The sequence below is a fragment of the Macaca fascicularis genome, chromosome 7 (assembly GCF_037993035.2).
Source record: "Macaca fascicularis isolate 582-1 chromosome 7, T2T-MFA8v1.1".
NCBI lineage: Eukaryota > Metazoa > Chordata > Mammalia > Primates > Cercopithecidae > Macaca > Macaca fascicularis.
This window is the reverse complement of record NC_088381.1, coordinates 142,462,873-142,477,947: the sequence shown is the minus strand read 5'-3', so window position 1 is coordinate 142,477,947 and position 15,075 is coordinate 142,462,873. Positions and strand designations below refer to the sequence as shown.

Sequence of the window (15,075 nt, the reverse complement as noted above, 5' to 3'; positions counted from 1 at the left end):
AGGAACAGCACCTCTCAGCTTGTCCTCCGGCTGTTGGCTTTGCAGAGGCCTTCAGAGAGATCTGCCCTGCCGGCCACGGCTACACCTATGCCAGCTCCGACATTCGCCTGTCCATGAGGAAAGCCGAGGAGGAGGAACTGGCAAGGCCCCCAAGAGAGCAAGGGCAGAGGAGCAGCGGGGCACTGCCTGGGCCAGCAGACAGACAGCCACTCCGGGTCATCACAGACACCTGGCTCGAGGCCGGGACCGTTCCTGACAAGGGTATCTGAGCTGGGGGAGACGCCTGAGGGATTCCCCTTTCCCCTAAGTTTCTAGCACCTCAGAGAAGTGTGGGTGTCCATCCTGGGTGCCTGGGCATCCCATCTCTGTGGCATTAGAAAAGGGAGCTTGGAGCGGCAGCACCCAACCCTGGCAGCCTTCTCTCATGGCCTGTTACAACAGCAAGGCCCCACCCCCTTCCTCTTCCATATGGGGTCAAGAGGTGCCCACGCCCTAGGGAGTAGCTTGTGGAGGTGGGAAAGGTCAGCCGCAGCCCCCACCCCAGCGATCAGGCCTCTCCATCTCCTGCCCTCTGGCCATGCAGCTTCTGGGGCTGGTGCTTGCTACAGGCTTGAATAGCTGGCAGGCGGGTCCTGAGGACCTGCATGCCAGACCCCTGGCCCAGCCTTAGAGTCAGAGTGCTAACTCCAGCTCAATGGCCTTGGACCCCAGAGGGACGGAGCTGGAGGGCGGCTGGGTATGAGGCTCTCCTTGCAAGTGCCCTGAAAACCGTGGAGAAGTCATGCCCAGGTGACTGGTAACACTGAGTGCAGGAGGCCTGGAACATCATAGGGCCAACAAGCTATGTGATTGGTCAGGTTGCTCCAGGAATCTGGAAGAGACAGGGAAGTGAGGACAGAGCCCCAGTTGTGGACACAGGACACCGGCCAAGCCTGGAGCAACTCCACTCCTTCCTCAAACTGTTCCCCTGGCCCAAAGCCCAGGGCAGGGGGCTGAGTGACCCAGCCTGGCTGGGAGGTGTGGGAGGGAGGAGGTAGCAGTGCAAGGAGGTGGCTCCAGGATGGATGGGGTGGACAGGCCCGGGAGCCAGTGGGACTCCTGTCACCCGAGGCCTTACAGGAAAGCAGGGGTTTCCACTTACCAAGAGAGAGGCTGCACTGAGCTATCTTCAGGCTCTCCAGACCTGGGGTCCTGGAATTGTGTGGTGGCCAGTCCCTACAGGGGTGAAGGGGCAGAGGCAGGTAAGAAGAGTCCAAGCTTTCTGTGCTGCCGGCCCTGCTGGGGACGTGGTCTGGGGCGCAGACTGTGAAGGCGCCCAGGTGGTGGTGAGGGAAGACGGCAGCCGGACCCTCCTCCCTGAGCTCACGCTGTCACCTTTCCCTTCCAGGTGACTCTCAGGCTGGCCAGGTGAGTGCGTCCTCCCATTAGGGGGCCAGGCAAGCATGGCAGAGAGCAGGACCTGGTAGCAGCTCAGGCCCCAGGGCAGTGTCTCATGACAGAGGAGAGGGAGAAAGATGGAGCATCTGTTGGATTTTACTTGAAGAGATGACCAAGTGCGAGGATTGATCCAAAGACCGTTTTACCCTAAAGGAAGTGATAACAACAGCTCCTGTTTACGGAGCAGTCATTGTGCAAGCATTTTCCCATTTGGGGTGGGCCGGGGCCCCTTCAGAAAGGAAGTAGGAACATGTCCTCTTAGGTCCGGCTGTCACTCAAGCTTTAAGCACTGCAGATGAGGTGTGGAGCTGCTTGCAGTTCATTCTGGGTCTGGCACTTTCTGCGCCGGTTTAGTTGAACCTCCAGGTATCCTCTGGGAGTGGTGTACGGGGAAGTGCGGGCACAGCTGTGAACAGCCTCAAACCACCTCACTGAGAAAGGCGCATCCAACTCCCTTCCCTGTGCCCAAGATTCCCCTGGGAAAAACGGTGTCGTCCCAGGAAAACATTCCAGAAGAGGAGATCTGCTTCTTCCCTCATCAGCCTCTCAGTCCCTACTCTATCCCCTGCCCCTCCACCCTGCATACCTGACTGTCCCCGAATACAGTTTCTTCGAGGGGACTTGTTCTCTCCCTGGGCTACTATATGACATCCTCCCAGGCCAAAGCTCTAACTCCAGTCCCCATAGACACAGCCAGCCTCCAGGGCCTTTTCCACCCTCTGCCTGCTCTTCTGTTATGTCCCCCCTCTCAGCAACCTCTGTCCACTGGCTGTGTTGAGGGACACCAGGTGTAACCTGCAGTCTGGCTTTCCCACACTGGCCCTGTGGCTCCAGGCACTCTAGTGAGCCTCCAGAGCTTCGGTTACTGTGTTGAGATGCGAGGGTTATAGCTGACACCAAACTTGCTGATTTTCTACTATGTACCTGACACCAAGCTGGCATAGTGTGTACATCAGCTCATTTAATCATGTCAATCTCCCATCATAAGATAGTTGAGAAAGTTAATGAAGTGAGTGGGTATAAAGTGTCTGGCAGAATGCCCAGCATAGAGTAAGAACTCATCAATACCTGGAATGAATGAAAACGTGAATGAGCTAGCTGGTAGGAAGCCCGGAGATGGGGGTGAGTGTGATGGAAGGTGGCACATCACAGGGACGACAGAGGAGCCAAAAGCGACCTTCTCCTGTTTCTGTGCAGGTCACGACCAGTGTCACCCATACACCTGCCTGGGTCACAGGTGAGTCCCTCTTCCTGGCGGCTCCCAGGCAAAAGAGAAGGGAAGGAAAGAGGCCTTAATCAGGAGTGGAGTTACTGTGTGTGAGCTGGTCCACGCTCACACACATCAGAGGAGGGTGAGAAGGACGTGGCCTGTGAGTGCTGTTTCTGGGAGCTCTCTATACACCTAAGGTGCTGTGAGGTCAGCAAGAGACCCCATGACACTTCACAGATAGTTTTCTAGCCACAGAACTCTTTGCAAAGTTCATGGCACCACTTGGCACATAAATCAGAACAAAGAGACAGCACTAGCTGAAATAGGTGGTTGGTTGGGTCGCTAGACTCTTTCCCCCAGGAGGCCTTGTCCTGAAACCACTAATTGCCTGTCACTGGTGTTGGGTTCAGACATTGGAAGGCTGAGCTCATGCTTCTTATAAAATGGTAGAAGACACTGAAGCCTGTCTTGTGGCTTCTCAAGGCAAATAAGATGTTGGTATTTGTGGCAGAGCTCTGTAAGCTGTGAAACACTTTGTAAGCAGAAGGGAAAGAATGTTGAAGTGGGAATTAGGAAACCCAGGTGTCAGCTGTGCCTCCAACAAGCTGGCTGGCCTTGGACAAGTGGCCATTTCTACAAGCCTCAGTCTCCTGGCCCTGAAATAAAAGAGCATTAGACTGGATGTGCTCCAACGCCTGTTAGAGCTCTCAGATTCTCTAGGTGGGGCCAGATCAACTTTCAGGAGACTGGAAGGTATGGGAGTGACCCACCCCAGGCTTCACCCTTCGTTCTTGGAAGTCTGAGCACCAGGGAAAAGGGAGCGGCCACGGCCGGCCAAAGGACTGTGACCCCACCTCTTCCCCTCTCTCCTCCGCAGGGAATGCCACAACCCCACCAATGCCTGAACAGGGGATTCCAGAGATACAGGAAGAACAAGTGACCCCCTCCACCGATGTGCTGGTGACCCTGAGCACCCCAGGTAGCTGCAGCCAGACCTTTGGGGCTCCTTGCACCCTGCCCTGTGAGCTGTGTCTGTCCAGAGCCAACTCCAGGGCAGGGGCATGAGTGGAATGCCCCCTCGCATTTCCAATTAGGTAAAGTCTCCAGCAGGCTCCCAGCTGGGCTCTGCACCCCTGGCCTCATCTTACAAAGAGCACAGGGTCCCTCTTGTGAAAATAAGAGCCCAGTCTGGAGCACTGCCCAAGCCCAGAACGGGGAAGAGAAGGGACACCATGGGAGAGGGAAGCCAGGGGTCTTCCAGGAGAATCTGGGGGTCCCTCTCAAGGAAGGGGAGCATGGGGAGTGAGGGCCGCTGGGGTCCTGGTTCTTCCAGGCCGCTCCCCTGAGTCAGCAGAGTGCCCTGGCAGCGAGCAACTGCCTGCCCACGGGGAGGGCTGATTTTCGGGAAGGAACATGGTTCTATTTCTCAAGGTTGTTTAACCAAGTCTGCATTCCTCTCCCTCTGGTCAGCTACAGTGATGGGGGCGAGGGGCAGGCGTGGGGGTGATCCTGGCAAATCCACCTTGCTCTGGAATGTGCCCTCCTTAAAGGCTCATTGTCTGGGGACTTGGTGCAGGAGAAGCAAGGCGGGTGTTGTAGCCGCTGCCCACTGTACACGTGTGTGCCCGCTCCCCGGGCTCCTGCTCTCTTAACCTCACCACTGGGTCCAGAGACCCAGTCACCTTGTGTTGGGGGTGAGGGCGATGGTGGGATTCTGGATTTCCTCCAGCAAAGAGAAAGCCCCTGCAGCCTGGTGGAACAGCCCAGAGAGTGGGGAGAGGGGGTCCAGCCTTCCCAGGTGCACCCCACTGACCTCTCCCGGGACCTGTCTCTTCTGGCTGAAAGCGCTGCGCCAGGGAGCGTCCCCTCTGGCCTCTGCTCCGCAGGCAGAGTGTGCAGAGTGCTGAATTTCTGATGAGGAAAGTGAGCCTGGAGGAAGGGATGGGAAGCAGGGGGCAGGGGCCAGGCCAAGCTCAGCAGTAGCTCTTGGCATGTGCATGAGTGTCCCCACTGCCACCACCAGCCTCGGCCTTTTGCCCTATCCCCCTTCTCTGCCATTTCTGTAACCTCACCCCTCTGGGCAGACATTTAGGACCCAGCTGAGGGCCCCCACAACCCCCAGGTGTTGGAGCCAGGCCCAGGGAGAGGGTAGCCTTGGGTGTACATTCAATTCAGTACAATCTGGCAGAATGTATACCCACATACAGACCACTTCCCAACCCATTCTCTTGGGTCTTCAGCTTCTCCCGAGCTATGGGGGCAGGGCAGGGACCCCTGAGCATGTGGGCTCCAGGCAAAGACTTCAGGGTGGACACAACGGCAAAAGCATCATTTGTTCATTCATTTGGCATGTTCTAAGTGCCCGGTACTTTTCTAGTATTGGGGATACCATTCAGACAGCTACAGTCTCTGCTGTCTACACAGCCTCAGCCCTGAGTCCCAGTGAGTCTGCCTCCAAACTGTTTCTCAGTTCTGCAGCTGTCTCCCCACTTTTCACCCCATCACCACCACCCATGGCAGACTCTCATTTACATTATTTCAACAGGTTTTAAGGACCCACCATACCTCCCATACCAGTTCATCCATCATCTCGTTGCCTGAGTGGCCTTTCCAGGACTGCTCTGACCCACCCCCACCTTTCAAAAACTCCCTGTTACAGGCCAGTCTCAATGTGGCTTTCAAGGCTCTGCTCAGTTGACCCCAGCTCACCTCTCCCATTTTCCCCTGGCAGTTTTCCCCAAGCACCTTACTCACCAGGTCTCTCTGTCTGTCCAGGGAAAACTGGACAGGAGTTGCAGGGAGGGATGGCACTGGGCACTGGGTAGGAGTCGGGCTCATTTTCAGGGTGGGGTTAGGATGGAGGAGTTTTGCTGCAAATTTGCTGGAAATATGGGTGACCTATTAGATCTTGGTGGGGGTGATGCCCTACTGTGACCTCCATCCTGGGTAGGGCTCGGGGTGCTGGGCAGAGGTCCCCTAGGGTCTTATGCAAGGCCAAGCTGTGCATGGGTATGGGAGGGAGGGCCTGGCTAAGGTTGGCCTTCTGAGGCCCCTAGACCCTGGCCACTCATTGTCCCCACCCTGCTCCACTGCCTTTGTCCAGCACCCACCCTGCCATAACCTCTGCTTTGCTCTGGCTCCCACAGGCATTGATAGATGTGCTGCTGGAGCCACCAACATCTGTGGCCCTGGAACCTGTGTGAACCTCCCAGATGGATACAGATGTGTCTGTAGCCCCGGCTACCAGCTGCACCCCAGCCAGGCCTACTGCACGGGTATTCACTTGGGTGCCCTGGGCTTACTTGGTGGCTGGGGTAGATGGGAGCAGGGGCTAGGAGGCCGAGTTGAGAGTCCAGGAAGAAGCAGAAGGTCCAAGCAGTGCTGGGTGGTTGATGAGTTTAGGAGGAGCGCAGTCCCTGTGGACAAAGCTAACTTTAACCCTCAGGGGAAGACTAGTCTCGGTGAGTCCCATCCGATGAGTCTCCAGGACTCCAGGAGCGTGGAAGCCAGCCCACTGCATGCATCTTGACCTGTGCCTGGCAGCCCTCTGCTCTGAGATCAGCCCACCCATCAAACTGACCATTTTGTTGCCTGGAGGTGGACCAAGGTCTGCCCCAGTTGCAAATGTCTCCAGCAGGGTCATCCCTGGGGGGAGGTCTGAGGCTAAGATAAATCACCAAGTGTGGACCTCATTCCTCCTCCCCCCAGTATTTTCAAATAAGGGAGAAATATCCACTGTGGTTTCAAAGGAGAAAGGAATGATGAGGCTACTGGGGGAAGGAGTCGAGTGGCAGAGAGGAGGGGCTGGCAGTCACCCCAGGCTTTTGGTGCCTGAGTGGGCCTGCTGGGCTGACTTTATGTCTTCCAGCCTTAGAGATTTTCATCTTCGCAGCCTCCTCCACTCCCTCACCCCTTCCTTGCCACAGAGCACCATCCCCTGCCCAGCCCCTAGTGTGGGCAGGTTGCTGGTAGTTGCCCAAAGAACAGCACTGCTGGCCTCCCTGACCTCCCTCCCTGCCTCCTTCTGGTCAGATGACAATGAGTGTCTGAGGGACCCCTGCAGGGGAAAAGGGCGCTGCATCAACCGTGTGGGGTCCTACTCCTGCTTCTGCTACCCTGGCTACACGCTGGCCACCTCGGAGGCCACACAGGAGTGTCAAGGTAAGCCAAGTCCACCCTTGCCCTTGGCCAGGCCCCACAGTCTCAAGGGGGTGGAAGAGGAACCAGGGGTTCACACCCCCATACACCGTGCTGCAGAAAGGGGAGTGAGCAGCTGAGGGAGGAGAGACCAAAACTCTGGCCTGGATCTGGGAGGAGGCTGACCCTATGCCGGTGGCAAGGAGGGGTAGAAATCCAAAAGCCAGCAATCTCTGCAAAGGCCCTAAGGAATTGTGGGTGGAACCAAGAGTGTCACAGGGTCAGGAGACATGGCTGGAGATGAGGACTATATACCAGGCCCCCAAACTCCGAGTGACAAGGAGCTGGTTTCATTTTAGGGAAGGAGGGAGACCCATGAGGACACCAGGCTGGGACTATTGGCAGACCAGGGAGTAGTGTGCCTTTGAACGAGGAGCACGGGTTCCCAGCAGCTTGGAGACACTTGTAGGGCTTTGAACTTCCCTGGGAAGATGTGGCCCACTGCCAGGGGACCCTTGATAAATATGCTTCCAACTCAAACCCTTTAATGATGCAAAACACCCCACATACATTTTTTTCCACATACATTTTTATGATTAAGTTCACAAATAATATAAGGAGCACTTTCTAAGCAACACCTTAAGATTCATAATCCAGTTGTAAATCCTTCACCTCAAGAGGGGTCCTGCCTGTGCTTGGGGCTCACATGGCTGGTTCTGGCCAGACCCCCAAGGAGGCCAGGGAAGCTGTGTATCCTCCTGCTGCCAGGATCCCCTCGGGTTCTAATCCTCCAAGGGTCCAGTCTACAGAAACCAAAGCCATCCAGGTCCAATCACTTGATTATGGAGGGAAGGGAAGTAGAAGGGGCAGACCTCCTAACTTAACGGAGGAGCGGGAAAATCACGGGCGGTGTTCACTGCGCTCTCATACGTTGGCACCACCGATGTGCCAGGCAGTGTGCCAAGCTCTGACGATGCTGAGATGAGTGAGGTGTGAATGGTGACACTGTAGGGTTCAGATGAGGAAGCAAGTTCTGTATGAGATTATTTGGGTGCTGGAGCTGGAGCAGATAAAAATAACTACCATCTATTTACTTAGTTACTTACTAACTAACTTACTTACTTATTTATTTATGACAGAGTCTTGCTCTGTCGCCCAGGCTGGAGTGCAGCGGCACAATGTTGGCTCACTGTAACCTCTGCCTCCTGGGTTCACGCCATTCTCCTGCCTCAGCCTCCTGAGTAGCTGGGACTATGGGTGCCTGCCACCACACCAGGCTAATTTTTGTATTTTTAGTAGAGATGGGGTTTTACCATATTGGCCAAGCTGGTCTCGAACTCCTGACCTTGTGAGCCACCTGCCTCGGCCTCCCAAAGTGCTGGGATTACAGGTGTGAGCCACCGCACCTGACCAAGAATAGCTACCATTTAATGAGCACTTACTATATGCTGGCACTGTCCCACGCATTTTGTTATATGAAGCTCATCATCCCAAATCCATGTTGTGGAAATCCTTAGCCCCATTTAATAGGTTAGCAAACTGAGGCTCAGAGGTGAATTGAAATACCCAGGGGCCTCATACCTAGTGGTGACAGAGCTAGAAACAGAATCAAATCACTCTAGCTCCAAAGCATGGTTTGCTTCCAAAGACACACTCCCCTTACACACAGGGTGTTGGACACCACCATGGAGCATGAATAGGAATGGAGGGAGCAGAGAGTACTCCAGGTAGAGGGAAGCGTCTTTGCAGAGACTTAAATAGTGAACATTGCCTGGCATGCTCTGGAAATAATGATGAATGCAGTGTGACTGGAGCAGGGCTACCTGGAGGAAGAGGCCAGTGTGGGAAATGTCTCGAGTGCCAGGCTGAAGCATTTGGACACTGTCTCACAGGCAGGGGCTGCCAGTAGAAGTCTGTGAGCAGAACGGTGGTGACTGGGTCAGCTGCCTTCCGGGGAGCTGACTCAAGGGGCAGGGCTCAGAACAGGGAGTCAGGAGAGAGGCTAAGGGAAGGGGGCTTCTCTGGGCTCCAGTGGTCTAGGTGGGTGTTGTGGGCCAGAGGCACTGCTCTTTGCAGACCCAGCCTGGGGAGCTGGCCTGGGATAAGCAGCAGCTGCTGCAGGGAATGGTGTCACCAGGACTGGTGCAGACACGGGTTTCTGCTACGTGCCAGCCTGGATGTCCCAGATGTCTCTGCCAGCCCCAACAGCTGGGAGGCGGGAGTTGGGGCTCAAGGCTGGCTCTAAGTGCTTCTCCCAGTGGGGCTTGGCTGCCACTGGAAGAGGCCTTGTCCAGAATAACACCCACCTTCTGAAGTTTCCCAGTCTCATAAAGTAATATCTCATTACTTCAATGATTTGATACTTATACTGATTTATGGATTATTTAAATAATGTATATAATTAATGTGTCATTATAATTTATATTATCAATAAGATAAATTGTTTACATATTAAATATCTAAGTAAATGTTTACCAAAACATGTAAGGCTCTCTTCATACATTAGCCTGTGGGTTTCCTCATCTGTAAACTGCTGGCTCCCATTTTTGCTCAGTTTTCCAATAGTGGTTGCTGCTTTTTCCTGGGGCTCTTTAGGAGTCCATTATATATTCTAGATTCTTGGCTGGGTTTAGAAATTGCAACGCTCCCATTTTGTCCTCTATCCTTTAAGCTTATCCGCATTTCTTGGAACAGAAATCTTTAATTTTGATGTACTGAAATTCACCATTTTGCCTTATTTGTGTGTGTTTTGGGGGCTTTGTTTAAGAAATCCCTCCATATCCTGAAGTCACAAAGATATTCTCCTGTACCTTAATTGAGTTCTAGTTCTCCCTTTTATGGTATGCTTTGATTCATCTGGAGTCCATCTTTGTATGGCTGTTAAGAATCTGGTCTTTCTCTATTCACGTCTCCATTTTTCTCCATGGAGCGAGGGAGTTTTCCAGCACCATGTATCAGACGGTCGTCCTGGCCTCAGGGGATAATGGTTCCCACACATGACTCTGTCTATAAGTTCCCTTCTCTCTTTCATTGGGATTACGGCTTCTCACAGTGAACACCACTTATTCCAGAATTGCCTGAAGAGTTATAACAACGTTAGTTCCTGGGCCCACCAGTAGAGTAGGATCAGAATCTCTGGCTGTGGACCTAGGAGTGTGCATTTCCCACCTTCTGGCGGAGACTTTGCTGTGCACTGGAGTTTTATGAAGTATTGCTCAAATGAAGACACTGTCCTTGAACAAATGATTATTATTCGATTCCTTCAGTAAGCACTTACTGGGGTTCTGTGCTGGGCACTGGAGATGCTGAGATAGTAAGGCATGTTCCCATTAGGGAAGAAGCAAGTAAATGAACAGGTACACTGAGAGCTGGGCCCTCAGGGGACGCTGGGTTGGAGATGACTGGGAGGCAGTCACGCTGGTGTGTAGGAAGCTGTTCCAGGCAAGGGGACAGTGCGGGCAGAGGCTCAGGAACAGGTCCTGAGGTTAGGCAAGGGTAGGAGAGGTGTGGGCAGCAGGAAACAGATGAGAAGCAGGCTGGGGCCGGTCATGCAAGATCTCACATGCCAGGCTGAGGAGCTGGGATTTTATGGGGTTTAACATTAGGATAATAATAGCTAACATTTCTGCAGTGCTTACCTTATGCCAGGCGGGTGCAGTGCTCAACCCTTCACCTGGATTATTGTATTTAATCTGCACAAGGACTCTGTAAAGTGTTTGTGTCAGTCCCAGTTTAAGGGGGAGAGTGGGAAGGTGAGGCCTTGATTAATTTGACTGTGGGGACAGGGGATGGGGACCCAGAGGACCAAGAGGTGATGCTTTAAACCAGTCCTTGAAATGGGGGCAGGGATTTGCTGGCCATCGTGAGGAAAGAGACTCCAGGTGGAAGCATTTGTGTGAACAAAGGCTTGGAGGTTGGACCACTGAAATCCGCAATAGCTGAGGCTATACCAAGGGACTTGTGTGAATTAGCAAATACAGCAGAGGCCTTGTGAGCCAGGCTGCAAGCAGAACTGGAGGTAGCAGGGGTCTCTGGTAGGAGTTTAAGCAGGGGAGGGGCGTAAGTGGGGTTGGGCTTTAGAGCCATGGTGGGACACCAACATACTTTGGAAAAATGACAGAAACCACACCCTACAGATCCATGGTTACCTAAAATGCAATCCCTCACTGGCTGCTTGGTTCCTAACCTTTAAGAAGGTCCTTAGGAAGGACTTTAGGAGTCCAGGCACAGTGGTTCATGCCTATAATCCCAGCACTTTGGGACGCTGAGGAGGGTGGATCACTTGAGGTCAGGAGTTCAAGACCAGCCTGGTCAACATAGTGAAACCTCATCTCTACTAAAAATACAAAAAATTAGCTGAGTGTGGTGGCAGGCACTTGTAATCCCAGCTACTCAGGAGGCTGAGGCAGGAGAATAGCTTGAACCAGTGAGGTGGAGGTTGCAGTGAGCCAGAGGTTGCAGAGAGTCAAGATTGCGCCATTGCACTCCAGCCTGGGCAACAAGAGCGAAACTCTGTCTCAATCAATCAATCAATCGATGAAGGAAGGAAGGACGGACTCCAGGAGCATACCCAAAGGGGATATAGTGGGGCCAGGAGCAGGGTGGGAGTCCTTTTGGCCTCCGAAGGTATACCATATGGACTGCTACCTCACCTCCAGACCAGCCCTTGCATGAGGGTGAGGAAACAGCTGTAAGGATCCCCATGGGTCCCCAGAGTAGCCTCCCCTGAGAGAAAGGAACTCAGGGTTATGAGGGGCCTGAGCTAGTTAATTTCAGACTGGGCCCAGGAGCCCCTCCAGCCAATTGTGGCTGCAGCAAGCATGCCTTCCCTGCCCAGGCCTCAGCATGGCATCCTTTGTCCTTGGCCTCTAGAAGGAATGCTCCAGGACCCCGCCCCCTCCACCATCCTCCAGGGCTGGCGGTGACTCAGGGCTTTTCTGTGTGTTCACAGATATCAATGAGTGTGAGCAGCCAGGGGTGTGCAGTGGGGGGCAGTGCACCAACACCGAGGGCTCATACCACTGCGAGTGTGATCAGGGCTACATCATGGTCAGGAAAGGACACTGCCAAGGTAAGGAACGGGAAGGAGGGAGGCGCCCTGCCACCCCACTACCCACCTCTCCCTCCCCAAACACTGCCCACCACCAACGCGCCTTCTAGCTTGTCCCTGCCCCGGCCCCTTGATGCTGAGCCCACGCCTATGGACAGAGACACGTATGGGAATTTCTGAGCCCTTCCATCCCCTCAGTGCTATTCTGGCATCCTGTCTGCCAGCTGCAGTAGGGGAGCATGAACAGCTTTATCCACATGACACCTTAGGAACATCTCTGTAACCTCTGCCCTCTTGCCTTGAAAAATGTGCTCTCCTCATGGGGCAGAGGAAGAGTCGGTGTGTCTGGGAGTGTCAGCCTTCTTGTTAAGCTTGTTAGATTGTGAGCTCCTGAGGGCTGGGCCATATCTTTAGATGGCCCATGCATGGACACCTGATAAGTACCCAACAAATGCTAAAGGGAGGAAGGAAGGAAGAAAGGGAGGAAAGGAGGGAGGGAGGAAGGGACCCCAGATCCTTCTGTTTCCCAGACCCAGCCAAAAGGTGCTGTGGCACTGCTAACTGGACTCCTCACAGACCCGCGCCTATCTCATGCCAGCTCTGAAGACCCCTGGCCTGCCACCACGTCCCTGTCAGGCTGGGGTGTCACAGGCTTGTAGGACGCCCAGGGTATATGCTCTCGAGACTGGCTGGGACAGGAAGAAATGAGGGTAAATCCATCCAGGCACAGTCCAAGAAGAACACGGCCCTGGGTCCAAGCTTAGGCTGAGACTCCTCCCAGCCTCTAGGTTTCCCTGGTTGGGACTTGCCTGCTTTCAGAAGGGCCTGGAAGTCAGAGTAAGAGCTTGTGTACTTTGTGAAAGGGCAGCCTCCCTTCCCAATGCCACTACCATGGAAGCAAAGTCCAGAGAAGCAAAGGAGAGAGGTGGCAGCAGGTGTAGGACAGACAGCTCTGCCTTCAGCCCCAGTGTGTCACCTCCCAATGACTCCTTCTTGGTCTTCCCGCTTTAAAACTCAGGCCTACCCATGACCAAAGCCAGAACCCACCTGCCTTGTCCTCCTTAGCACGATGGAGATAAGACAGCCTGGCATCTCCAGGAGAACAGAAAGTGATGGCACCCACCACTGACAGGTGCCTCCTGTGTCCCAGGTGGCTGGGTTAGGTCCTCGATAGATTACCTCATTTAAGCATCACAATGACGCTGTGAATTTGACATTAGACTTATCAAAAAGAAAAGTAAAATGAGAGGAAATGAACCAAGAGAATATCAGAACATTAAAAACATCAGGTTTAGGCTGGGTGTGGTGGCTCACACCTGTAATTAATCCCAGCACTTTGGGAGGCCGAGGCAGGTGGGTCACTGGAGGTCAGGAGTTCAAGACCAGCCTGGCCAACATGGTGAAACCCCGTCTCTACTAAAAATACAAAAATTAGCCAGGCGTGATGGCACATGCCTGTAATCCTACCTACTTGGGAGGCTGAGGCAGGAGAATCACTTGAACCCAGGATGTGGAGGTTGCAGTGAGCCGAGATCGCACCACTGCACTCCAACCTGGGCAATAGAGTGAGACTCTGTCTCAAACAAACAAACAAACAAACAAAATCAGATTTATATTAACCAGTCTGTGTTAAGGGCACAGGCTCTGGTGCAGACAGGCTTGGGTTTGGCTTTTGACGCATGTCTGGAAATGGAACTGTAATGCCCATCTCAGAGATGTTTGTGAGCGCTGGATAAGCTAATGTATACAAAGTGCTAGGCACTGTCTGGCACATACAGACCCTGAGTAAGTAGGGGAAACGTTACCGTCAGAGGGTAGTTCTTTTTCATGTCCAGGCTCCCCCATACCCCAGCCCTCTCCTTCCCTTCCCAAGGAAAGGTTCTAGACACACACCTCATCTGGGAGGTCAGGCAGAGTTCCTGGCCCAGGGCAGACACTCTGAGTCTGTTGAAAGAAAGAATGATGTAGCTCGCACACTTCTCCAGGTTTCCATCGGTAACCACAAACCCGGCCCATCACCCTGGGAGCCCAGTCAATTTCCTCTCCCTCTTTCTTCTTCCTCCAACTCAGAAACCACTCTCTCCACTGAAACTGAAAGTCTCTGGTGAAAGGCTGAGTGGTCTGGACAGAGGCCCGTCCAGCAGTCTCAATGGCATTTCCGTCGTACCGGGACTCCAGGTTCCCACGCACAGGGGATAGACTTCCCTGCAGACCGCCAGGGCCTTTCATGTCGCCCAGCCATAACCAAGGTCACCTGAGCTTCTGGCCCCTGCCTGAGTGCCTTCCCCACCCCCACCCCATGCTCTCACAAGCAGCAGAGGTGAATGTCTGTACATTTCCTCATCCAAAGGCTGATCTGTGGTTAGAGAAGCTCCAGGATTCTCCCAGCAAACCGACAGCAGCTTGGCAAGCTGGTCTCTGGAGTGATTGTTTCCATGGGCCCTTTGGGGTCTCTTCAGCAGCCTTATACCAAAAAGACGAAGGGTGAGGTCTGAGGCGTACTCTCCCACTCTTTGGTCAGCAAACGTTTGTTGAGCACCAGCTGTGTCGGCCTTGGGCTGGGAACACAGGAAGAAGACAGATGGCTCCAGGCTTCAAAGACAGAGTATTAAAACCCTCCAAAACAAACCGTAATCTCAGATTAACATTCACACCCTAGGCCAGGCAGAAAAACTGGAATATTTCTGCATCCAGTGACTGGTTCCAGTCCAGGCACCAAGATGCTGGTGGGATAGCCTCAGGGTAGCTGGTGATAGAAGCTGCTTCATTCAGAATCTTCCTTTGGCTCCTTTGAATTGGCTTGGCTAATGGTTCAGTTATATTCACTTCCATCCAGGAGAGCCCTTCCCTGGCTCAGGTGGAGTCTGAGGGGCTGCTTTCATCTTCTGCCCTCCCCTTCCCGTTCACATGTGATCATCACTGGCTGGGGCTCTGGTCTGAGGAAGGGAACCAGCAGCGGCCTGCCAAGATAGGCAAGGTTATGCTGCGTTAACAAACAGCACCTATCTTATTGACATAGCAGCCAAGTTTGTTTGTTTGTTTCTTTGTTTGTTTTTGTTTGTTTGTTTTGAGACAGAGTCTCTTGGCTCACTGCAACCTCCTCCCCGATTGGGTTTAAGCGATTCTCCTGCCTTAGCCTCCTGAGTAGCTGGGACTACAGGTGCCCACCACCATACCCGGCTAATTTTTGTATTTTTAGTAGAGATGGGGTTTCACCATTTTGGCCAGGCTGGTCTTGAAC

The 15,075-nt window shown here is 53.5% G+C and overlaps 1 protein-coding gene across 3 annotated transcripts in view; it reads left to right on the top strand.

Moving 5' to 3' along the window:
* Nucleotides 1-15,075, top strand: part of LTBP2 (latent transforming growth factor beta binding protein 2) — a 113,079-nt gene that overhangs the window by 84,247 nt on the left and 13,757 nt on the right. For 2 of the 3 annotated variants that reach the window (XM_045396748.2, XM_005561774.4), the window contains exons 12-18: nucleotides 46-261; nucleotides 1,388-1,407; nucleotides 2,635-2,674; nucleotides 3,525-3,626; nucleotides 5,794-5,922; nucleotides 6,680-6,808; nucleotides 11,736-11,855. In XM_045396748.2, coding sequence (XP_045252683.2) covers nucleotides 46-261; nucleotides 1,388-1,407; nucleotides 2,635-2,674; nucleotides 3,525-3,626; nucleotides 5,794-5,922; nucleotides 6,680-6,808; nucleotides 11,736-11,855 — 756 coding nt within the window. The remainder of the gene's footprint in view (nucleotides 1-45; nucleotides 262-1,387; nucleotides 1,408-2,634; nucleotides 2,675-3,524; nucleotides 3,627-5,793; nucleotides 5,923-6,679; nucleotides 6,809-11,735; nucleotides 11,856-15,075) is intronic. The other variant, XM_045396747.2, reaches the window with a different exon arrangement.